The sequence below is a fragment of the Podarcis erhardii genome (genome assembly GCF_964252035.2).
Source record: "Podarcis erhardii genome assembly, chromosome: 13".
Classification (NCBI taxonomy): Eukaryota; Metazoa; Chordata; class Lepidosauria; order Squamata; family Lacertidae; genus Podarcis; species Podarcis erhardii.
In genome coordinates this window covers 18,961,394-18,986,468 of record NC_138502.1, presented here as the reverse complement: position 1 = coordinate 18,986,468, position 25,075 = coordinate 18,961,394, and the positions used below count along the sequence as shown (strand labels likewise).

Genomic DNA, 25,075 nt, shown 5'->3' with positions numbered 1-25,075 from the left:
GTTCATTAATCAGAATGCAGATGTTAAGACTGTTTAAAAGCTCACTGGTGGGAATATTGCATGAAATAAGTAAAAAAAAAACCAAAAAACGAACAAACGGGAGGAGGAAGAAGGGGAAAGGGTTTCCCCTCCCCTTCTCGCATCAAAGTTTTGCTGTGAAAATTGGAAAGAGAATGGCAATTAAGCCCCCTACTCAGTCCCAAAGTTTCGGAGACACTTACAAACAGGGTTATTTTTTTTTTCTTTTCTTTTTCTCATCTATAATTTCTCATCTGTAAAAAAACAATGATGATGATCTGCCCTAATAGGGCTGTGAGAGGCTCAAGGGTAACACCAGGGAAACGGAACCTGGTGCCCTCCACATTTCGTTAATTCCAATCTTCCATCAGTCCCAGCCAGAATAGACGGGGATCAGGAATGGTGGGAGTCGGAGTCCGAAAAGCATGTGGGAAGGCCACACATTTCCCATCCCTGCCTTATCTTCACCAAAGGCAACTCAAATCCTACCCTGAGGAAAAACAGTTTTTGCAGCCTACGTACTTCATGCAAATCAGGGAATAACTGCAGTCATAAGGTCCACAGAGTTGCTTTCTTAAAATTCAGGATGAGAATCTTAGGGTATTGAATGAACACTATGCCGGTTTTCAAATCCTGTGCTTCTAAGGTACAACTGCAGTCATATGGAATATTTATTTGATTGCAATAATATGTTATTTTTTTCCTCCAAGGAGCACAGGGAAGCATGCATGCACCTCACCACCACAAACTATGTATTCTCGCAGAGAACCTATGAAATAGATTAGGCTGAGAGGTAGCAATGGACCCAAAGTCACCCAGTGGGTTTCTTGGCTGAGGAGGGATTTGAATCCAGGTCCCCCTTTATTTCAAGTCCAAACTTTGGCCTTATGCCACATTGAGAATGTATATGTGCCACACTGTGATGTATCCTTGCATACAGACCCAGTTAAGAGTTACGGTAATAGCAGTAGCAATTTTATATATAAAATCTCATTGGCCGAGAGAGCCAGTGTGGAACAGTGGATTGTGTGATTAGGGAGACCTGGGTTCAAATTCCTGCTCAACCATGAATTTCAGTAGGCCATCTTGCTACCTAATCTACCATACAGGGTTGTTGTGGATAAAGCATGAAGGAAGAGAAAGAGATGTGTCGCCCTAAGCCCTTTGGAAGAAGGACAGGATAAAAATGTAATAAGCAGCTGCTCCTGAAGAACAGTAATAGATGTGGCGGTTGCTGGTATTTTGTATGGCTTTAAGACAGTGTCAGCTCTCAAGATGTTTCTGGACTTCAGCTCCTGTCATCCCTGATTATTGGCCAATGGTGGCTGGAGCCGATGGTGGCTGGAAGTCACAGCAAAATCTGGAGTGCCAGGTTTCCCCACTCCTGATTTAAAAGGTGGTTAGACAAATTCATGGAGGATAAGGCTAGCAATGCCTACTAGTAATGATAGGCCAGTGGAACTTCCATTGAGTATGCCACTGAACATCAGGTGCTGGGGAGGCCATGGTGTTGTGTTCATAAAGGACAGCCCATACTTCAGTGGTGGAGGTATGGCAAAAGTCCCAGGTTCAATCAAACTGACAAATGTCTCAGCTGGCAGGTGCTGGGAAAGAGTTTCTGCCTGAGACCTTGGAGGGCCACGGACAGTAAGGGCAGTCAGTAATGGACTAAAGATCAATAGCCCTGACGGACCTGGTGTAAGTTACCTTTATAGGCTGCAGAAATGTAAGTCGATAATTGTTTATCATTTATGATTTGTCACTTTCCCTACTCTAACTGTCTTAAGCCTATTCTACTCATACAGTACAATGAGGTGCCAGAAAGGACTGCAAGGGGTGTGGGGGATGGAATACTATTTTTAAATGCTCCAGTTTTGCCGCCCCCCTTTAAAAAAAAAAAAACCGTCTTGCAAGCAGGCAACTAGATCATCAGAAGCTGGACTTGCAAGGATTTAAAAAAACAAACTCGAGGGGAACATTCAAAAATGTGACCGTAATCTCTCACACTAGTGAAATCCAGTCCAGCCTACAACCCCCAAGTCTTAGCTTTGCCTGCATGCCTTTCCACTTGTTGGCATAGAGAATGAGAAAAGGAAAGGGGATATCTGCCTTCTGCCAGGAGTATACTCTGTTTTCGTTTGCCATGTGGGTGGGTAGGGATGGATGCTTAAGCACAAATGTGTTTCTTCAGTAGGGGATGCTGTTCCTTCTCTGTCTAGTCTTTTCTAAGAATGCATGAGCACTAATGGCTTTCTTCCCCATCCTCCCCTGTTACACACCCTCTTTCCCCATGCCCTGCCTCTCTCTCCAGTATGTGGCCTTTGCCTCGCTCTTCTTCATCCTCATCTCCATCACCACCTTCTGCCTGGAGACCCACGAGGCTTTCAACCACATCACAAACAAGACAGAGGTCATACAGTCAGAGAACGGCACCACCGTAAAGGTGGACTTTGAGATGGAGACGGAGCCATTCCTCACCTACGTGGAAGGGATGTGTGTCATCTGGTTTACCTTTGAGTTCCTCATGCGTGTCATCTTTTGCCCAGACAAGCTGGAGTTCATCAAGAGCACCCTCAACATCATCGACTTTGTGGCCATCCTGCCCTTCTACCTGGAAGTGGGCCTCAGTGGCCTCTCGTCCAAAGCGGCCAAGGATGTGCTGGGCTTCCTGAGGGTGGTAAGATTTGTCCGGATCCTAAGGATCTTCAAGCTGACAAGGCATTTCGTAGGGCTGAGAGTCCTAGGCCACACATTGAGAGCCAGTACCAATGAGTTCTTGCTCCTCATCATCTTCCTGGCCCTGGGGGTCTTGATCTTTGCCACCATGATCTACTACGCCGAAAGGATCGGGGCTGACCCAGACGACATCACAGGCAGCAAGCACACCACCTTCAAGAACATCCCTATTGGGTTCTGGTGGGCGGTGGTCACCATGACGACTTTGGGCTACGGTGACATGTACCCCGAGACCTGGTCAGGCATGTTGGTGGGAGCACTGTGCGCCTTGGCTGGCGTGCTGACCATTGCCATGCCCGTGCCCGTCATCGTCAACAACTTTGGCATGTATTATTCGCTGGCCATGGCCAAGCAGAAACTACCAAAGAAAAAGAACAAGCACATCCCACGAGCCCCCCAGCCTGGGTCGCCCAACTACTGCAAACCGGACATGCAGTCCCCACATCGCAGCAACCAGGGTGACTCATGCCCCCTTGCTCAAGAGGAGATCATCGAGATCAACAGGGCAGGTAAGGTGGGGGTGGGAAACACCCTGAGGGCAGAAATGGCTAAAAATGCAAACTATTTGCATAAACAGTCTCCTAATCTGGCAGCTTCGAAACTTTCTTCCATCTGGGTTCCTCTTTCCACACTGAGTTACATGCTGAGGAACTGCTGTTAGGAGGTTGCCCCAGAGCCTATGCACACTGAAGAGGATTCTTGGGCATCTTAGAGAGTGCGCTCTCATTGTTCCCCATGTGAAACTGAGAGTTACCCTTAGAATGCATCCTGTACACCTCTTTGCACTGCAGAGGAAGGTTGGTAGTCTTGGGCAAGCTGTCCTTCAGGAAAGCTTGTCCATAGCTCATTTGCTTAATTATTATTATTTTTTTTAAAAAATAAGCTGTTCTGCTGTAAGCCACTTGTGTAAAAAAGGACAAACAAATTTAAGTAATAAATAAAATAATAATAAAATGAATAAAATACTTCCAGGCCTCCTTTCCAGGTCTTGCTGAACCTCAATTTCCTTGCCCTATGCATCCCACAGCTGTCTCCATATGGTAGGTTAGGATTCCAGCACCCTCCCTGAGATCAGAAGATCATAGAGTTGGAAGGGACTGTGTGAGTCATCTCCAACCCCCTGCAATGCAGGAATCTTTTGCCCAATGTGGGGCTTGAACCTCAATCCTGAGTCTTATGCTCTACTGACTGAGTCATGTTAGTTGAGTTTTGTCAGTGCTCAGTATACTCTCTTTGAGGTTAAACCCTGATGAACCCCAGACATGTAAGAAGAGCCCTGCTGGATCAAACCAAAATCCATCTAGTACAGAATCCTGTTTCCCAGAGTGGTCAGCCAGATGGCTTCAGGAGGCTATAACCAGGACATGCAGGCAAGAGACTTCCCCCGTTTAACCTCTTCCACAACACAGTGTGTGGTATCCAATGGGATACTGCATCTGAACACAGCACTTTTAAATTCTTCTGTCATTGCCAATAGGCCATTGATAGAAACATCATCCTCCATGAATTTGTCCTATCATCTTTTAAAGCCATCAAAGCCAGAGGCCATCAGCACATCTTGTGGCAGCATATTTCATAAAGTGATCTTACATTTTGTAAATAAACAGTTTGCTTTCTCTGTCCCTGAATCAACTGCTAATCGATTTCAGGTCTCGGTCTCTCTCTCTCTCTTACACACACACACACACACACACACACACACACACACCGCTCAAGTTCTAGTAATATGGGAGAAGGAGAAAAGAGATCTCTGTAGATAATTTCACCACATTATTCTGTGGAACATAGTTTGAAAACTGCTATTCTAATTCAACCTGAACCTTGGAATAATTCTTCAACCAACTCATCCCTGCTGCTTCTGACAGCAGCTAATACAATCAGTAGCATGGGAAACAGCAATTTTAAATTCAAATAATAGTCTCCTAGAAACGTGGAGGATATTATTGTGTCACATTCTTTTCCTTGTCTGATGCTTTGCTGCATCGGGTGCTTGTCCCTCCATGCCTTACAGTCTCTATAGCACAGTTTCTGCCCTTGTGAGAGATGTAATATAAGAGAAAGGCTAGAGGAAAGTGAAGCACGTTCCCTCTAAACAAGCTGGTTGACTGTTATCTGGTATAGTTTCAGTGGAGTCAGTTTATACATTGCTCTGCCAGCCATTCCAGTGTACAACAATCAAGAGCAGACAGCTTGTGCCATATACACATGTGTGTGAACCAGCACTGTGATTCCAGTTTATGATGTGCACCGCTCAAGTGCCACACATATGCAGAAACCTAAACTCAGTGAGGAATTCAGCATCCAGGGAATCTCTGCTTTATTTCTCTAAGCAGGTTTCCAGCCCTTAACAATTACAGAGAGATGCAAAAAAAAAACTTTGAAATTTCAGAAGTCTTTCCAGCATCCCAAAGAGGGGTCCTGTGCTCCCTTTCTTGCTCTTTGCCCTTCCCAATAAGCAGAAGAGGAAGCAGAGTAAATTTCATTAAACAAAATAGATAAGGAAAGATCTATAGCTCATACTTGGTTGATGATATGAAAAAATAGTACAGACTAAACACAGCTCTACTGTTACTTATTCTTAAATAATATTAAACCCACCTTATCTAATGAACCCAGTAGTGCTGCTTATGACTGATACAGATCTTGCAGTTAAAATAATAAGCCACAGTATTTTCCCCCCTTTATGATGAACCTTTAGGGTAGGAATTTCTTTTTCCCATTTTACACATAGCTGAGCCTAAGCCATAGCAGCCTGCCCAAGGCCACACAAATCTCTGAGCAGGACAGAATCACAGGGCTCCTAGAATCAAAACCAGTTATTGATTCACTGATTGGCCAAAGTTCACTGGTGTGACTGTGGATGAGCAGACTCCCTTGGCCATTAGATATGGGGGGAAAGCCAGAAATGTGAGTCAATACATTTTGTAGCTAAAATATTTTGATATTTTGCAATCTGAACAAGCAGTCTTTCTAGTGGGTTGTATCCCATGGGTCAGATCTGTCAGTCTTCCAAGATGCCACTCTTAATGGCACCAAAATCGGCTGTCCTGAGACCGCCACCTCTCTTTACCTCATAGTACGCCTGTGTCAGAAATGAGCCAAGACTACACCACATTACCTGACATAAAAAGCAGGAGGAGAGTTAGTAGGGCCAAGTTTTGACTGGAGATGAGGAAGCTCCCACTGGATTGATATAATGGATCTTGGACAGGAGATTGGTTATATTAAGAGGCAGAATTTTACTAAGGCAAAGGCTGTAATGTTGGCAAATGAAACTCTTTCTCCTGTCTTCCACTCTTTGCTTTGTATACAGCCCTGCACTTTACCTTTTGATATAAGGGAGGTAGTAAGCTAACAATATCACAGAGGCAAGGAATGCTCCACGGGTATTTTTAAGAGACCTGGGCTCAAATCTTTGCTCAGCATCAAAGTCACCAAGGGGATGGGGCCAAGTCATTAAGTTTCTGTCTCAGTTCTTCTAACTGTCAAATGAGAATGCCAATTAAAATGAGGATTTTAAGTGCTATGTTGCAATTATCTTGATAGTGCGGTGGTTTTCAAACTCTCTTCACAGAAACATGGGCATTCCTCAGAAACTTATTGGTAAGAAACTTTGGAAACTTGTCCACCGTTAGCAGTCCTCCTCTGCAGTGTGCGGCTGAAGGAGAGTTTGTGTGTTTTGACTGGTTCTCCAGACATTGATGAGGTCAGGCATTTTGCAGAGACCTCAGGGCTCATTTCATTTATTTATTTCATTTACTGTATATCCCACCTTTTTTCATTATGAAACCCAAGGCAGCATCCATGGCATGCCAGATGGATTTCCCAGCAGACCTAGATCTATTGAGACCCAGAGCTGGTTTAAACAATCATTTCCTCTCCCCATTTGCTCTGTGAGGGCAATAGGGGCCTCTTAACAACTCCTTAGTACCCTTAACAAATTACAGCCCCCAGGATTCTTTGGAGGAAACCATGACTGTTTAAAATGGTTACGATACTTCTTTAAATGTATACTGCAGATGAGGCCTCAGTTGACCCCCTCACTTAACAGCATTTTGCTGTATAACAAAAACCTTTTAGGTTTTTTAAATTGGTATTTTTATTTTTTGCTTTCCAATGCTTTTGTTTTATCAGCTACACCTGTCTTATTTTATTATCTCTGGTTGTATGTATTTGACTGTATCCAGTGCTCAGAGTACACTCACTGCAATTAATGACCATTTCTTACTTAGGTCCATCCATTTCAATAGGTCTGCTTTGAGTAGAGCTAGCATTGGATACAACCTATTGTATTTCCTAGAACATTAATATTTTATAGTGGATTTCAATTGTTGTTAGCTGTCCTAAGTAGTATGTAAGTGCTAGAAGGGCAAGATCTAAATGTTCAAGGCAAATCACAACCCTTGTAGCGTTCTGAAAAGCTAAGGGTGCCATCCCAAAAGCAAAGGAGAGGAGCCCCCTCCTTCTTTAATCTAAGCACTACAGGGCCCAAATACTAAGAAAGGTACCACTTCGCTTTTCTTGGAGCACTCAAGAAGACCAAAGACTACACAATAACATTCTCAAATCACCTCTTCCAGATTAAGGGGGACCAACTAAGGGTGCCTTGTGCAAACTCCCCCCAGAATCCTGAAGCTGGAACTGCATCCTAAAGCGCATTCTCAGTTCATCTGGACCAATGCCAAATCCTTCACAAACCATGCATGCCCCCTAGAATGCATCCCAGAATCCTTTGCAATGCAGAGGGGTTTGGCAGCAGACCAACGGATGCTGCTGCCAGGGTTCTCTGGGGTCAGCAAGTTTGAAAGCCAGTGGCCTTAATCTCTCTTTCTTCATCCCAGTTTCCTCCCTTGGGTTTTTAGCTGCTGATTCTTTGTTGTGGTGCAAAAGCTGCTTCTCCCTTTGCATGAAAAGACCTGATCTAGCTGTTTTTCAGGGTAAGGATGTCTAGGGTAGCCCATCTCTGGCTGTGGATTAACTTTGTCCTTCCAAAATGACTCATATGCCTACATCGAAGGGCCTGTTTTGGCAACTTAAGCCACATTTGATCAAGAATTATTATTTTTTCTTCTACGGAGGAATGGGGGTGGAGAGGAGGAGGAGGAGGCAAGCTTGGCAGCTATGCTAGGATTTAGATGATTTAGAAGTACTGGAACATTTCATTTTGATTTACATGTAAAATTGATCCACTAGCCGTTTGTCGGAAAAGGCACTGAGAATCAGGACTGAAGGGCGTTTGCCAATACATATGTTGCCCTCCTATTTCCTCTCCTCTTTGAGCAGAGTAGAGCATCTGTGAAGATACCCTGGCATTGCTTGCTCTTGCAGAGTTAAGGAGGTGACTCTTGCCTGCATTTCTGCATGTGGAAAGAGCATCCTAAATACCCAAGATACACTGGGGCTCAAGTAGCAGATGGGTCCTCCTATGAGCTGGCAAGGACAATCAAGTTGTTGGCAGGGAATCCCACAAGGGAGACAGTCATGCACATCCCCAGCAAAGGCTGAGAGCCAGGATGACTGGGTTCCCTAGGAATCAGTGGGTACATCTATGAAGATTTCTGGGCTCTTTCAGAGAGCAGTTGGGGGGATGAAGAATGTAGGAGCAAGACCTCATGAGATCTTTTAGAATGACAGAGACAAGGAAAGTGCTTGTGGCAGGAAATGATAGGGAAGGCTAATACCTTTGAGCAGAGAAGGCTTGAAAAGGCAGGATGCCTAGTTGACCGGGGATAGTTCATAAGGGGTGCGGCTGAGGAATGGGAATGCAGACAGGCGAGAATTGGACTACAGTCTGAAAAGTATATCACAGTGAAAGCAGCTGACCACTACCCCTTTCTGTGCATGCATAGACACACACACACAAGTTCTCCTGCTCTTTGGTGGCCATTCACCCAGCAAATCTTCAAAGACAGGCAACAAGGCAGAGGTGGGGGAATGTTGCATGCTGTAGGGCCCCCAGGGCTCGCGGCCAGTTCCTGCCATCCTCTCCCAAGCGCTCCAGTTGCCCTGGGCCAGAAAGGCCATTTGCAGCAAGTGCAGTGGGGGAGCAAGGATTCACTTAATTGGACAGGATCTTGGCTATGCATCGAACATGGCAGAGGGAGAAAAGGGGGAGGCCCAGGGGGATGTGGTTGCTAGAACATCTCCTAATGCTATCAGGGAGACACATCAGCCTCTGTCTCACTGCATCCCGCCCCCCATCACCCGCACTGTTTTATATCTCTGCTCCTTGGTAGGAACTTCACATTTTCCACCTCAGTTCCTCACATCCAAGTGTAAGTGCCTTTCTGTCCCCATGGCAACAACTTCCCCGCAACTTCATCAACTAGGTTTATGCCCTCACTTCCGTACACCACGCTGGTAAGGGTCTTCCCTCCTGCTGTTCCACCAGTCATATTTCCACAACACTGCCCTTCCCAGGGCTGGTCAAATACATTTTTCTACCTGAGGCAAAAGGCAAGATGGTGTCCCACCCAAATTGCATATTCGGAAGCTGAGTGGGCCAGCAGCTGAAACTTGCTTCAACACTGATGAGGGCAGCCTAGTGGGTGCATGACAGGTAATGTGGCACACACATACCTATTTTAGAGTATAGGAGAACAACCAAAGGGTTCAGGAAGAACAGATGGGCTGGTTCCACAGCATCTGCTGGGGTGATTTTGATCTCTGGGCTAGGAAAAGCTTCTTAGGTATTTTCTGTATATAAACAATAGCCCTACCATGAGGCAGTGGTGGACCTTAAGAAGGGTAGTGTGCCTTGATATAGGGTATGCTCTTCAGGTGCCAAATTGTCCAACCAGCCCCAGTTCTGTTTGTCAGGCTGCTTTCAAAGGCACAGGAGGAGAGCCAATAAAAAAAAAATCTGGCAATCCTTCGGATAGGTTTTCTGTGAAGTAAGCAATCCATTTGATTTATTTTAAGGCAAAGAAGAGAAGTATACTTCAGTTTGGAAAAGGGAGTACATAAATCTTTTATATAAAAAAAAGATGGGAAGGTTCAGGAAGTGGCTGAGCCATGTGGAGAGGCTGCTAATTTTGTTCATTGCACTGGCCACTTTTTATTTTTATTATATTATTTCAGCATTTATACCCCACTGTCTATGACAGTCATACCCAAAGTGGCTTACAAAAGAAAATGTAATGCTACTTATTTCATTTGGGCCTAGTTAGACCACATTTGGAGTACTTAGTTTAGCTCTGGGCACAAGAGTTTAATAAAGAAGGATGTTGACAACAGATTCTGAGGAGAGCTAGAAAGACGCGAAAGGGTCGAGAAGACAAATCATGCCAGGAAAGGCTAAAGGAACTGAGTATGTTTAGCCTAGAGCTGTGGTTTTCAAACTGTTCCTAGAAATCTTTTGCGACATGCGGGGATTCCATGGAGATGTGCAACGTTTACTCAGCCAACAAATCAGTGCGGAAAAAGTCCCTGAGGGCAGCAATATGAAATTCACTAACCTAGGGGAAAAGTTCGGGGGGGGGGGAGAGTATATGCAACAATTGCCAAGTATTAAAAAATATCAGAAAGAGCAGGAGCAGTTGTTCATCCCATTTGCTAGAAAAGAGGCTAAGAAGCAATGGGATTAAATTTAGGAACTTATCAGATGACTGGGTTTGGGGTGGATGAACTGTGTTCAATACACATGCAGGTGTTGATTATTAGTTGCACAGGATTCTTCCAGAAATCTTTAAAAAAACCCAAAAACATTATTTGTTTCAGCACATGATTTTGCCAGCACTCAAACACCATTATTGTGATATTGGGAACATGCAATTTTTCCATCTATAGTGTGTGAAATTTGATTGTGCAGTGTAATAGGAACCTGATGGATAAGTTTGCCTGTGACACCACTAGCGTGAAAGACACATCACCTTCAATAGTTTCCCATGACCTTTCTGAAATTTTGTTTTTAATGTCATTTTTTGGAAATTAAAGGCTGCATCATGCCAGCAAGGGAGTGTTTCAGTCCTTTACTTTGTATGCAGTAAAGCTCCCTCCGGTCTGCAATATTGTTCCACAATTTCATGAAGCCTTTTTCTCTCAGAAAAACTGTTCTCTGCAGGGGCAACCCTGTCCCCCTTTCTAGAATAATTGCCTCACAAGATAAGATATAATTATCTATGTTAACCTACAATAACGTCACCAATTCTACTGATCAAATGATAGGCGTCGTTATCAGAGGGGGAGAACTTCCCTTCTCAAAGTTGTTTGATCAAAACTGAGAAGCTTGATATGGAGCATTATCTTAAATGAGGACAACAAAGATGCTTTTATTAAGGGATAGCAGCTCTTGATATTCACATATCAAAAGGCCATCACAAAATGGATATTATTTCAGACTACTGTAGCTCTAGGAATGAAAACCTAAAAAAAACCCCTCCAAACCCAAATGTTCTTTATCTGTGCATTTTTACTTGGTAGCCACAACAAGTGTATGAGCTACTTACTATGTTTTCAGTTTGATTAATGAACTGTGCTAAAAATAAATAATGCCATTTTGTAGCTGCTTTCTTTCAGAACACTTCTGCACTACGCATTTATTTAATCTATGATTTTCTTCACAGAACCTGAGAAATGTTTTGTAAGAGGTTCCTAGTTCTTCCACATAATACAACTCTCAAGTTTCTCTTAAGGAGGGAATCACTATTCCTATCACAAGCGACACTCCACATATTACAAGAATCCTCATAATCACATGTTAACATAGACAACAGTTTCTTCTTTTTACTCATTTGCTTGAGCAAATCTTAATGTGAGTACAAAAGGGTAGCGAAATAGGTAATCAATTTACATCAACTGATAATATAATAATAGCAAGTGGAGGAAAGTCCAAAGTTCATTTTCTCAGAAAGGTTTAGCTGACCTGAAGTTTTCAAAACAGTTTAAATCTAGCAAGATTTTTTGAAATTTTATTTCTACACTTTGGACATTGATCATCATTTATATATTTTAAGGCAATTATGCAAAGCATCAACTTGCTCAATTCAGTAATGTACATCTGATTTGCAGAGTACATATTTTAAAAACTTACAGCAGCATTCATTAAGATTAAATGGTGTAAAGTATTCCTGCTAGAAGAATATTGATTTGATTACAGACAGGCAAATTTGTGTTTGCCTAAGAATTTGCTCCACCCACCTACACTCCCAAAAAATATTTGTTGTATCTCAGGATGGGAAAGGTAGCTAGGTGGTTGTTTTGTTTTTTTGTCTGTTTTTTGAGCTGGGAATTCTGAGGAAGGTGCAATGGTACTATTGAAAAGCCAGGAGTCTGAGGTTTCTTCTTACTTCTGCATCACTTCTCTTTTTTCCAATCTCACCCCTTTCCCTTATCCGTTCACAGATTCCAAGCAGAATGGTGATGCAGCAAATGCAGCATTGGCTAATGAGGACTGCCCCACCATAGACCAGGCCCTGTCACCTGAGGAGAAGTCACCTGTCACACCTGGCGGTCGGGAACGCTACAACCGTGACCGAGCCTGCTTTCTCCTCTCCACAGGTGACTTTGGTCAGTCACCTGATGGGAACATCCGAAAAGGTACATACATGTGCATAATTTTTGCCCTGCCTCTTTCGCAAGATAATCTAAACAAGTAGTCCAAGTACAACATCTCCCTTCCCCACATCACCACCACCTCCATAACCCTTGTCATAGCAAAACCTCAAATTGTCACATTTCTGAGGTAAAAAAAGGCAACTGCTAATGTGTACTTTGTTTAAATATAACCCTGTCATGAGGGTTAAAAGGTCATGACAAATTAAAATGAGGCAGATGATGCCCTAGCAACTGGAAGGCCTCAACTTGCCCATCTTTGCTTCCATAGCAACAGCATCCATCTTCCAAGAACAGCGCCCTCTAGTGCTTTTTTTCAATTGGCAACCCGCCAGCACAATTGATCTTGAGCAATTTGGGTTCAAATTGGGGAGGGAGAAGTAGGTCCTCCCCTTCCAGCATTCCCAGTTGCTTCCTGTGATTTTCATGACCTCCAAGATTACCAGCTCAGCCCTGTGTTATGTTCCCTGCACACACACCCAGCTCCATTATCACATCCACTCAACAAATAGATGCTTTTTTGGTCAGCCCTTGCTTTGTGTCAGTCCCCCATCTCCTTCCATGTTTTCTCCCTTACTTGTATCATTCTGTCCCACAGTGACTGTAGGTGCTCTTCACATTCCTGACGCTACCATTTTGAAGGAAACAAAAGCAGCAAAGAGTAGACTACCTTATTTTCAGTGACTAGTTGTAATGAAAATCCTACCCGTATTCTCCCTCCTACCCACCCTTGCCCTGCTGTTGTTGTCCTTTGAATAGGAAAAAAAACCAGACTTTAACCCAGCTGACCTGGTATTAAATCCATACTTAAACATGGACCCCATAAACTCCACTCCCCATCTATAAAATGGGAATAGTAATAATAAGCTACCTCTCAGGAGCACAGTCAAGAAAGATTATGTTTGCTGTGAGCCTTAGGTAGGATGTAAACCTAAGTGAATAATGAGTCAAAAATAAATAAGCTGGGGTGTGTTTTCCATGCATTCATTTTGGGGCCATTTCTTGTTTTAAAGCTGCCTGTGCAAACTCTCGAAGTTCAAAATGTGGTTTGACAGTTCTGGGCAATAGTAGTTTCATGAGAAATTGCCACCAATGCAGTTAGTGCTTCTACCACCGCTCCTCAATTTCTCTTAAAGTGTTCTCATGACAAATCCCCGAACTATTTCAGGACTCAGGTGAAGCTAAAGAGAGGTTTGTTGGGGGACCAGCTTCAGAATACGAAACTATGCATTTAGAGCTCGATGGGAAATGTTTATGTCCCTATAGAACTCAACCTAGAATTTCAGTCTCTCTGCTCAAAAAACACAAATTATGTACAGTGGTGCCCCGCAAGACGAATGCCTCGCAAGACGGAAAACTCGCTAGATGAAAGAGTTTTCCGTTTTGGAGGTGCTTCGCTAAACGAATTTCCTATGGGCTTGCTTCGCAAGATGAAAATGTCTTGCGAGTTCCTGCAGGTTTTTTCCCCTCCCCCCTCCCCTTTTTCTAAGCTGCTAAGCCGCTTATCTGTTTATCCGCTAAGCTGATAAGCCGCTAATAGCGCTAATAGCGCTAATCCGCTAATCCGTCAATGGGCTTGCTTCGCAAGACAAAAAAACCGCTAGACGAAGAGAGTCGTGGAACGGATTCTTTTCGTCTTGCGAGGCACCACTGTACTTTAAATAGGATCATTTATAATTTTGAATATTGTGAAAGTTGGCTATAATTGGATAAGGAAGCCAATGCAAGGGGGAGTCGGTACAGGATACAGGGATGAGGAACATGGATAGGATGTGGATAAGATTTCTTCCCTTGTCTGTTGAAAGTCTCTGGACCTGCCCCTATTAGGCTTTGAGAGTTTGTCCTTCTGCACTTTTCTTCCAGAAAGAGGCTTATGAGCTTGTATTTTTTTACAAAAAGGAGGCTAAAAGGAGATCAATTTCAGATTTCTGAAAAGTGGTACTACCAATATATTTGTTACAAATTAATCAGTTTAATAGGTTCTCATGGTCATTTATACATATTAGGATTCCCCTTTTTTAAAAAAAATAACAACCTTTAAAACCACATTTCAGTCATCTGCATAGACAGAAAAGCTAGTTAGGGCAGGGCAGTTAGCTATTAACATTGGAAGGCATCATTACAATTTAGAATTTACAATTTAAACACTGGACTGCTGTCACTGATCAATCTGATTTCAGTACTGCTGGAAAACCTACCAATAGTTCTTATGAGACCTCTTCCATTTGCAGTCCTCCATCCTAAATTAGGCGAGAGCCAATCTTAGTTTTGCCCATCTCACTGTGGAAAGGTATGGGAGAACATTGCCCCTCTGGAGAGGAATCAGCAGCAATGTGTGTTGAGTGTTTTATAACTGCTGGTCTAGCATCTGTCAGAAGCTGATCTTAGCAGCAGGCAGCCTCTCGAACAGGGACAAGGTTGTGCCTGTCACAGCAGGGGAACAGGAGGAGGCAGCAAATGAAAGCTGACGAGGTATTTACTTCCACCGAGGGAGAGAACACGACAGATGTTCGAGGTGTTACACAGCAGGGAGAATCGGCAAGAAGCTGGCAAGGAGCAACTACAGAGAGCTCAAGGGAGCAGCGACTTGTCGGCTTGCCACTTGTCATTAGGTCCAAATCTTGACAATTATCTTTCTGGTCCACAGCTTTTGAGACATAAAATAGGTTTTGGTATAGGTATGATATTTTATTGGGAAGACTTCATTTGGCATAACAGCATGCAGACCTTTGAATTGCACAGAATTCTTCATCAAGCAGAATTAAGGTTATCGCTTAGTTGAAGAAATTGTAGTCTATCAACCAACTGAGTTTTAATCAGTCAGCTTGGCATATGATGATTAAAACAATAGCTTTGAAGAAAGGAAGTGTACTTCCTTTGGGTTTTGGTGGTGCGTGTATATGTTACAGCAGGCACTGGCGAATGGTTTTTCTCAAATGGTGTTGGTTGTGCACCATTTCAAATTATTATTATTTTAAGAAAACAGTTGTCTTACTAACTGGCAGTGTCTTTTTAGTCAACTAAAAAGGTTTTTAATTACTTAACCAGTTAATCAATTTGCGGTTTCAGTCTTGGGCAGTCAGTGTCAGGAAAAGGAAGCAAAGGGACCACAGGTGCACAACAGAGTTCTTCTTGTCTTACAAGTCACATGGCTCATATAAATTGATGCAACAGTCAGTTTCCAGCAAAGGGCAGAGTCTCCCAGCTTTCCTGACTAGCAAAACAAGCCTAAGGGCTGATCCACACTTACTTTTTGCCCTGTGCCTTCTTGGACATGGATCTGCACTTTCCCTGTCTAAGAGCTTCCCCCCCCCACCACCACTTTCCTCAGGAAAACCTGCTCCTTAATGCTGAACCAGAACAAACAGCAATTCAGGTTTTCCACAGGACTGTTTTCAGTGGTAAAGAGTGGGTTTTCGCAGGGAAAGTGCTGGGACCAAAAAAAACACTCAGACATGGAGATTTAAAGCACAGACCTGTGCCTAGAAACGTGACACAAAAGGAAGTCTGGATGAACTCTGAGTTTCACCTGGTCCCCCAAAGCTTATTGGTGAAAATACCAGGACTGTCACCAAGATTAAAGGAAACTCTGATGATTAACTATATGAGTTTTAGCCAATTACTAAATTTAGATTTGCACAAATTTGAATATAGGTAAAGCAGTACCTCTGAAGGGGATTTTTTTATATACATCAGATACGTTTGTATCACAGCAGGTATTTTAGAAGAGAGATTTTCACATGCATACTATGTGACTATGTGCAATAAAAGTGGAAATGCCTCTTTCAAGTGTGTTTGCAATATGCAGTTTTTAAGGATGCCTGCATTAAAACTAATACCTTTTTTGGGGGGTGGGATCTGCTATCTGATTAATCAAAGCACCTTTTTAAACCAAGCAGAGATTTTTATTAAATGATTAATGTAATTGTTTATTGATTAAACACTGTAGTGCTTAGGAAGAAATTCATTGCTAATGTGACTGATCTGCCTACAGTTCCCTCCATTTATCTGAAATGGGTAGCAGGGCATATTTTGAATCCATCCCTGATATCCTTGCAATTCAATGCATATCTACCTAGAAGCAAGTCTCACTTAGTTCAATGAATGCTGGTTAGTGTTGTCCGTTTTTCAGCCAAACCTGCATAGGTGCCCCTTTAACTGCTGTTTGTTCTGCAACCATTAGCAATTGATCATGCATCGCTGTTTGCCAAAAAAGCTTCACCTGCTGTTTTCTGTTTATAAAATTTCTGTTAATGGGCCAGAGGGGTCCTTCTACACCCACCTCACCTCCGCTGATACTCAATTCTAGCTACTAATGTAAGATTACTGAGGAATAGGGTCATGAGAGACTGAGAGAAAGTTATTCCTGAAGTTCAGGAGTAGCCTACTCAAAAATATTTTCAAGGAGTCTTGTGACATCTTAAAGACTAACAAATGTCACTGAGCTCGAGTCCATGAAAGCTTATGCCATAATAAATTTGTTGGAATTTAAGGGACTACAAGACTCTTAAATTGTTTTTGCTTCAAGAGATAATATAGCTACCCCTCTGGAATTTATAACAAAATACTTCGGCACTTCAAACACAATCCATCAGTAAAGGTTATGTTTACTGTACTCACAATTACAATGCAAGAACCCAAGTGTGCTGTTCAGCTAAATGTATTTTGTGTTTAACAAGGTAGCAAATTGTAATTCTCATACTCTATTGTGTCTTTTGTCCTCTCATAGTCAGTGTTAGGCTTCAATCAGCTAAACAAACAAACGTACCCCAAAACTTTGTTCTTCTGATTTTTTTCAGGTCTTAATTAGAGCCTCAGGCTTTACTCAGTTAATCAACTAAATGCTTGGTTGATTAATATGGGGACTAGTATTAATTGGTGGAGTTGACAGTGAAGTGCATAATCATATTTTGATCCCGATTGGCTACTGTAATAGTGAGTAAAAAAGAAAACACTCCTTTTGTTCTACCAAAATGTGTAACAGAGGGAGTTTTAGCAGAATTAGCTGCTTGTATTCTTGCAAGGGAAATTGTCCCTGGCAGATTTTATTTTTTTTAATATCTGCCATCTGATTAAAATAAATCTTTGTTATTATTCATAGGAGTTTTAGTTCATTAATCCATCAATCAAATATTTACATGTAGGAAAACCAACAGAGGCATACTTGTCACAGGAGGTATCACCTTGGAAAAGGCATTTCCTCTTTCTCATAAAGGAGGGAATGCAAATGCTAAAATGGTGCTTACTTTTGGCAGTCTCTCTCCAGATTTACATTAAAGCTAATTTCTAAAAAATTAAAATCTGATGCTTAATAGAACAGTGCTTTTGATCAACAAATATTTGCACCTGATTACCATAGGTGGAATTCAGGGTGTCATAGTGGACAATTGTTGTTTTAATTGGGTAAAGGTCTACCTAGCCGTGTGTGTGCACTAAAGAAAATATCTACCTCTGTTCACTGTATTTGACCCCATTTTCCTTTCTTGGTCCTCCAAGCAAACATGGAGAAGCAGACAATGTTGTCCCCTCCCCACGCTTGGCACACTTAAGCCAGTCTCAGTGGTCCCAGATATGCCAGAGTGCATTCTGGGATATCACCTAGGAGCACATGTGTGGGCGGAAATGTCCTTGGCAAAGAGCCACAGCAATCTTACCACCAGATTAAAAAGATGTCTGGACAAGCATGAATAAAGCGATGGTGTTATTGAAATACCACTTGGTAATTTATCACATCACAGCCTCAGGATAAACACGATGCATGAAAAGCAGACTTAAGGCCGCAATCCATTAACCAGGCACTGTGGAGAGAGATCACCTGTTCACTTATATGAGGCTCCTTTTTGGAGTTAAATGGGTTTTGGATTGCTGGATAAGAGAGAGAAGCAAAGGGCCAGAGGGGAGAAAGCCTATTGTTCATAAGCAATTGCTAATTAATCCCAGTGTATGTAAATTAAAAAAGGAAGGGAAACCATTGCTCTGATGTTCTTGCTTACTAGCTGAAGTATAAAGAGTGCTATGGCACCCTAGAGCCTAACAGCACAATCCTAACCACATCCACTCAGAATTAAGTCCTGTTGAGGACTTGGGCTTACTTCCAAGAAAGTGGAGTTAGAATTGGAGCACAACTAGTTTACTGTGGCGATAGCCTTTTTCATCAGCAGGCTGGTAGTTTTCCGATGTCTTGCCCTGAAGTAGCCCTTTCCATGTCACCTGTTTCCCCCTAGAAGTTCCTGTGCATTGGCCACAGAACCTCTCTGTGTCGCAGATGGTTCTGGGGGATATCCAAGAACTCCGTATGCTCCAACTGCTTCTGTTTATGACGGACAGCCCCTATTTTGGGTTAACTGGCCTTGGTAAATCAGTGTCCCTATTTTTGCCTTGTGTGCAGTGCACAACCTACCATATCACTCACTGCAGGTGCTGAGGTATACTTTGGGTTGTGATCCATTACTAGACAGTTTTGTGGTTTCAAATATATCTTTAATCAAAATAACAACCGCCTTGTGAAGGTCAAGCTATTGCAGACTAAAGAAATAAAGCATGCAATGGACAGAGTAGAGTCTTCATTAACATGCAGTGGAGGGCTCTTTTGAATGAGGAGTATGACAAGCATGTTCCTGTTTTCATCTGTGAAATGCTTGGCACCCAATCAGTTCAAACTGGACATCAGCTGGGGCTCTTAAGCCAATCTGTTGCCCCCATGCAAATGGAGAGTACCCTTCTAGAGTGCTTACAGCATCTTTCGTATGTTTGCAATTAAGAGATTAGACCAGCTGTTCATCTGGGATTTTAATCTACAAACACATTTTTAAAAATACTCAATGTACTGTTCATTTGCATACACTTATTAATCCCTAAGTATGTGAATATTCACTGACATATGCTTTTAAATCAAATATAATACTCAGGGCAAGACCACTGCTGATTTACTTATAGACATTAATAAATCTCAATGCGCGCAATCTGTAACAAAATGTTGGAGGTGAGGTTTTAGTCAAGGCACACAGCTACAGAATCTGGTTTCAGTAGCAGGGCTCATTCCCGGAATACATTACAGTAAAATAAATAGAATGTCTGAGCATGTGCAGAGCATCAGTTCCACTGAATAGCTGCACAGTGTTATGCCAGATTTAATATTGGGGAGCAGAATTTTTAGGGCAGATAGTAGGGGGTGATTTGTGCCCTCGTACCTCTTAGAGATTAAGTGCTCTTTGCATCCTAATCCAAATGTATGCAAATTAACAGGGGAAATAGGCCACTGCTTTGTGCATCATTGTTAATCCAGATGTCTGCAAATGGAAATTTTCTTATTGCATAGCACCAAGGCTGAGCACGCGCGTGCGCACACACAATAAAATAAAATTAAAACTTGATATGGACAGGGAGAGAGATCAAGCCGAGGACTGCTGGGTTAAACATTATGCTAAGTAAACGAGGGAGTGGGTCTTCTGTTCAGCATAGTAATCATGTTTCCAATGGGGTGGTGTAGTCCATCCTGTGCCTTGCACTAGTCACCTATCATATTCCCTGTAGCTCAGAATATAATGGATGTTCCTTCATGGGAGGGTAGGGGGAGAGAGAGAGCTGTGTTCCCAGCTGGTGGAAAATTTAGGACATTGGTAGCCTGGCCAGCATGAGGAGACTGCTGAATACCATCTGCACCACAGAAAAATTCTTAGGCAAGACAGGATGGGGCTGATGGGAGTGAGTCACAGAATCATAGGGTTTTATTTTGTTTTAAGCTTGTGTGCTGCTGTTTCCTCAGTGCTGCACACCATTATTTTCTGGGTCAGTGCAGCGGTGGAGCATATGCCCGCACTACCCAGGGCGGGCGAGCTCCCGAGGGGTGTGTGGCATGGAGGGTGCCCTCCCAGGTGCGGGATAGCCACTCGGGTGCCCAGAGTGAGCTGCCCATGGCGGACATTTAGCACGCTGCCCGCCCGCGACTCCCAAGCCTCCTCCAAGCTGTCAAAATGAGGGGGAATGGCACCAGCAAAGCGGCACAGCTCCCCCCCCTTACCCGTGGGTGGCATGCTGAATGTTACCCCCCTCAGTGAGGGCACCCAGGGCGGTCTGCCCCCACTGCCCCCCCTTCCTACACCCCATGGTCTTGATGTGTCACAAGGGAGGCCTGTTTGATTCCTGACCAATGCTTTGGCCATTTTAGGGAAGGTGCTACAGTTAAGTGGTAGAGCTCACAATTTGCACACATAGCCCAGGTTCAGTTGCTAGGATCTCCTGTTAAAAGCACAGCTTTTCTCTTCTTATTTAACCATTATTTCTAGATTGCCTCCAAACAAAAACATCTACAAGATGCTGTATGTTACTGCCTTTTATTATATTCCACCTATCCTCTAAGGTGGTCAAGGCAGCAGACAAGCCACCCTTATTTTCTTCATCACCACCATCATCATCACAAAGTAGGGCTGTGCTGACTAATAGTCACTGGCTCAAGGTGAACTCATTCTTGAACTGGGATTTGAGGCTTCCCCCATGCCAAGTCCCAACAATAGTACCTTACTGAGGACATTGCTAAATAATTTTGTAGCTCGTTCAGATAGATTGGGAATAAAGCAAGCCAGCAAGCAGCAGTGAAAATGACGTGACAGAGATAAGCACTGCTGGAGTCTACTGTCCCAAATCAGGATAAGCGTAGCAGGAGATCACCTGCCTGATTTAACAAGAAATTAATTACAAGCCAAGTAATAATAAATAAAATATGCAAGCAGCCTTGTTAGTTAATAATAATAATAATAATAATGCCACATTGATTAAACAACAGCACTATCCAGTCATAATTAAGTAATAATAAAGCAATGAAAATTATAGCTGTAGTTTAAAAACAGCTTAGAATGATTGAGGCAGAAGCCTGCTCTGTCATTAAACATGACATACTAATGGCCCTCCACTTCCTCTCTGAAGCCTGCACAGAGAATTATTCCCCACCACTTTTATCCTCATAAACCACACAGTCAGTTAGGTTAGGCACAGAGATAGTGCCGCCTAGTGAATTCCGTGGTTAAGTGGGGATTTGAACCCAGGTCTCTCTCATCTACGGCAAGCGTCCTAACCATGACATCATGCAGATTTACCTCTTAGTGGTAGTGCGTTAGAAGCTAAAAGCTAAAAAAGCAGGACTCCTGAGGGAGGGAAACCCAATGTATCAGGACAGGTGAGTCTGGGCACCAGGAGTCCTGAGCTCAGGTTGGGAGATGGGCAATAGAGGGGTGAGGGGTGGGAGAGGGGTGTTTCACAGCTGTGCCTTCCTCTACTTCATCACATGCCCATCTTCAGTGCCTCCTCCTCACACATCCTCTGTCTGTTTCTCCTATCCCCTTTTCATTTCCATCCATTGCTCCTACCCCCTATCCTTCCCCCTCTACCCCACTGCCCACCAAACCCGGGCCCCATAGGCGCCCGCCGCCTGCCGCAGCCAGCATCAGACTCCTCTGCCACCTCCTGGTACCTGCATGACTACAATGCCAACGCGGCCCCCTGGAAGCATGAGTAGGATGCCTGGAATGCAGGGAATTGGTGAGTAGGCTCCCTACATCACCCCACTCCCCACCCCATTACTCACTCTTGCAATTTAGTCCTCCTTGTTGCTTGCCTTCCCTGCAAAACTCACCACCATTGACCACTTTGCAGCTCCCCTCCTCCAGCACCTAGAGTTACCAGCTGCATTTCTAGTAGGGCTCAGATGAAGAATAAAGCAGTTGAAGTGAGGAACCAAAATGTTCCACCCATAGTTGCATGGAGAGGAAAGCAAAAATGAAAAATGCCAAGAAAGAAATGGAAGCAGCCATTTTGGGGCTCATTGGAGAATGCAGGAGAATGAGGTCATACTAGAACCTGCTGGATCACTACTAACCTATGTAGCATCTAGCTGGATCCTCAGGATTTCCCTGGAGGAAGAGGACTGGGCTTTATTGGTTCTCCCTGGTGTGGTGGGCATAGTAATGTCAAAATAAGGCCCATAAAAGCATGCATAAATAAACAAATTAAATAAATTTGCACATTTATATAGGTTGCAGGTTTCAATCCACCCCCCAGTTAGTGTTGCTGCATTGAAGTTATCTTGGCACAGAATGCTGCTCTCCATTTTTACTGCAGACTACACATAACGCTGAGTCTCTGAGGCAATTCCACCAATGCTACCTGTAGGGTTTAAGGGAAGCCCTGTTAGATCTTCCCAAATATGGTTTTCCTTCTCCTTCTTTTTCTTGTGCTACTGCTGCCATTCAACTCTTCTTTCTGAAGGAGTTCCAGGTGGTCATTCAACACCATCAAAAACGGATCAGAATTCTAGTCAACAGTTTCTAAGCTGATCCTCTTTTGTCTGTATTGATCCTGAATCAACAGCCAAGTTCACTGAACGATTTCTAAACTCCAGTATTAGGAGAGAAACTTCTCACATGGCCTGACTTTGGTACCTGGCATAGGGCGGAGGCAACTGGCTGGTTCTGCCCCCAGCACCCTGCTTCACTTTGGCTCCTGGCAGTGGCACTAGCCTCGTATACCATGCTCACTTGCTGACTGGCATATCTGACGGCAGGAATCCTGCTGGGGAAGTGAGTGAGGGCATATGAGGGGGACGCCCCTTTAGCTCTTGTTGCCTTTTAAGTGCACATGCTGGTGAACACCATGGAGAGGAGGGGGGCCACCCACCAGCCTCTCTCTGGCACTTGCTTGCAGGGGTGTTACACTCTTGGGCAGGCATAGGCAAACTCCGGCCCTCCAGATGTTTGGGACAACAATTCCCATAATCCCTGACCACTGGTCCTGTTAGCTAGGGATGGTGGGAATTGTAGTCCCAAACATCTGGAGGGCCAGAGTTTGCCTGTGCCTGCTCTTGGGCTTACCTGTTGGTGACATAACAAGCCACTGTCATCAGGCAAACCTGTTCACATGCAGGCACAAATCACAGAATCATAGAACTGTAGAGTTGGAAGGGACCCTGAGGGTCATCTAGTCCAGCCCCCTGCAATCTCTCAAGTGAGGGTAGGCACTAGAAGGCATTCAGAAGAGCCTGCTCAGGCAGCCCCTAAAACCTGGATCCAGCCCCACTTCTCTTGAACCACTTTCTCCACCTCATGCATCAATTTATAAACCCGTATTACTTCAAATTTCCATGGAAGGAGGGAGGGCTCTGCCTATGTGATTTGTGCAAAGCTGTTTAGCCCTGCCTTTCTCAAAATCCAAAATGACATGGTGATTGGAATGAACTGAAACCTGTCCTTGAACAGACACTGCACACAGCTCCCCAGAGGCCCTGCATATGTGTGAAATGCATTTAGCATACAGTTACACAAAAAACACCCCCTTCACTGAGCTGTGAGAAATTCTGGAGGCAGCACCAGTGGGCTTAATTTCCTTTGGATAGGAAAGGACTGGTAGAGATTCACTAAGAGTGCCTTGGTAATATTTGTTTGACAAATATACCAGCAGAATATAAGTGGAAGCGAGCAGGCACTGCTACAGGGAGAGAGCATCTTGGGCAACCCCCAGGCTCCATCACTCATTTCAATGAACTCCACATAGAAACCATTTGCTCTGAGCCTTCTGGACTGCTACTTTGTGGTCGCTCACTCTTTTTACACACACACACGCCAGTCCCACTGTTCACCAGAAAAAGCATTACTTTCTTCAAGTTCTGATAGGTATCTCAGAGCGCTTCCAAACTGTCACCATTTTGGGGTAGGATTCAGTCACATACTGGCTAATTCAGGCTGTGCAATTATAGTTGCTTGGGAAGTCTTGCACAACAAACCTGCTGCCCCACCCCGCCCACCCCCAAAAACGGAAAGTGACAGAAAATTACACTGGAAACTTAGGGATAACACTTGCTTGACACAGCACTATCTATTCTCCCCACAAACAAATCAGGGGGGAAGTGCTGATAGAGTCTAATCTCTCAACAAACAAATCAGAATAAATGGTCATTAAACAGGTAGTGTAGAAGTAACCTTGTTCAAAGGACCAGAGAGATTCCTCTCCTATCTAGTGGCCTTCTCCTGACTAGTAGCGTCTGTTGATCAGCCAGCCATTGACCAGTCATCCTAGACTATTAATGAGAAGTACATTACAATGAAATGCTGATAGGTTGGCAGACCCTGTCATAGTATTGTAAAGTTGGAAGGGACTCCAAGAGTCATCTAGACCCCTAGATCCTTTTCACATGTACTACTGGCAAGCCAGGTCTATTATATTTAAAATCACAAATCAAGCTTAACAAAGTAAAAAAAAACAAAAAATGAAGAGCCCCTACCCCAAGGAGCTTACAATCTCAATTTTGACAGTGAGAAGGACAAAGTAGAGAGGCAAGGCAAGAAAATATGAATGCGAGTATATGCAGTTATGTGTTCTTAGTCCCACCACTCAATGGGAACATTCTGTATAAGTGTGTACCGGACTGCAGCTTAAGTTTCAGGTAGGGATGAGGTCCCTAAACCAGGCCCATCATGAAACAGCTCTGAATTCTGTTTGCTTTGAGGGGGGAGCTCTATATTTCTACCCTTTTCCCCACCTTTCATAACTATAGGCACTCAGATGTCTTTACAACCCACCCACCCCGGTATCCCATGTGCTTGTGGCTTATTTCATATTATCTGTTTTCATTTTCAGGGCAAATATTGCGCCTGTCCACAGAAGGGAACACGATTGGGGGGCCCCATAGCTCTGGATTTGAGGATGCCCATAGAGACACAACAGGGTGGGGATGAGTGCAGGAGCTGTACTCCACAGCACACACACACACAGAGTAAAGAAT

General features: G+C 43.6%; 1 protein-coding gene and 1 long non-coding RNA gene across 7 annotated transcripts in view; one reads left to right on the top strand and one right to left on the bottom strand.

Moving 5' to 3' along the window:
• Nucleotides 1-25,075, bottom strand: part of LOC309326678 — a 124,702-nt gene that overhangs the window by 76,252 nt on the left and 23,375 nt on the right. The gene's annotated exons all lie outside the window — the stretch shown is intronic.
• The window catches only part of LOC309326671 (voltage-gated potassium channel KCNC1-like), a 50,814-nt gene that overhangs the window by 19,877 nt on the left and 5,862 nt on the right, over nt 1-25,075 (top strand). For 4 of the 6 annotated variants that reach the window (XM_081835549.1, XM_081835546.1, XM_081835548.1 and 1 more), the window contains exons 3-4: nt 2,330-3,263; nt 12,097-12,291. In XM_081835549.1, the coding sequence (XP_081691675.1) occupies nt 2,330-3,263; nt 12,097-12,291 (1,129 nt within the window). Of the gene's footprint in view, nt 1-2,329; nt 3,264-12,096; nt 12,292-21,719; nt 21,841-25,075 lie in introns of all 6 variants that reach the window. The other 2 variants (XM_081835545.1, XM_081835544.1) reach the window with 1 other exon arrangement.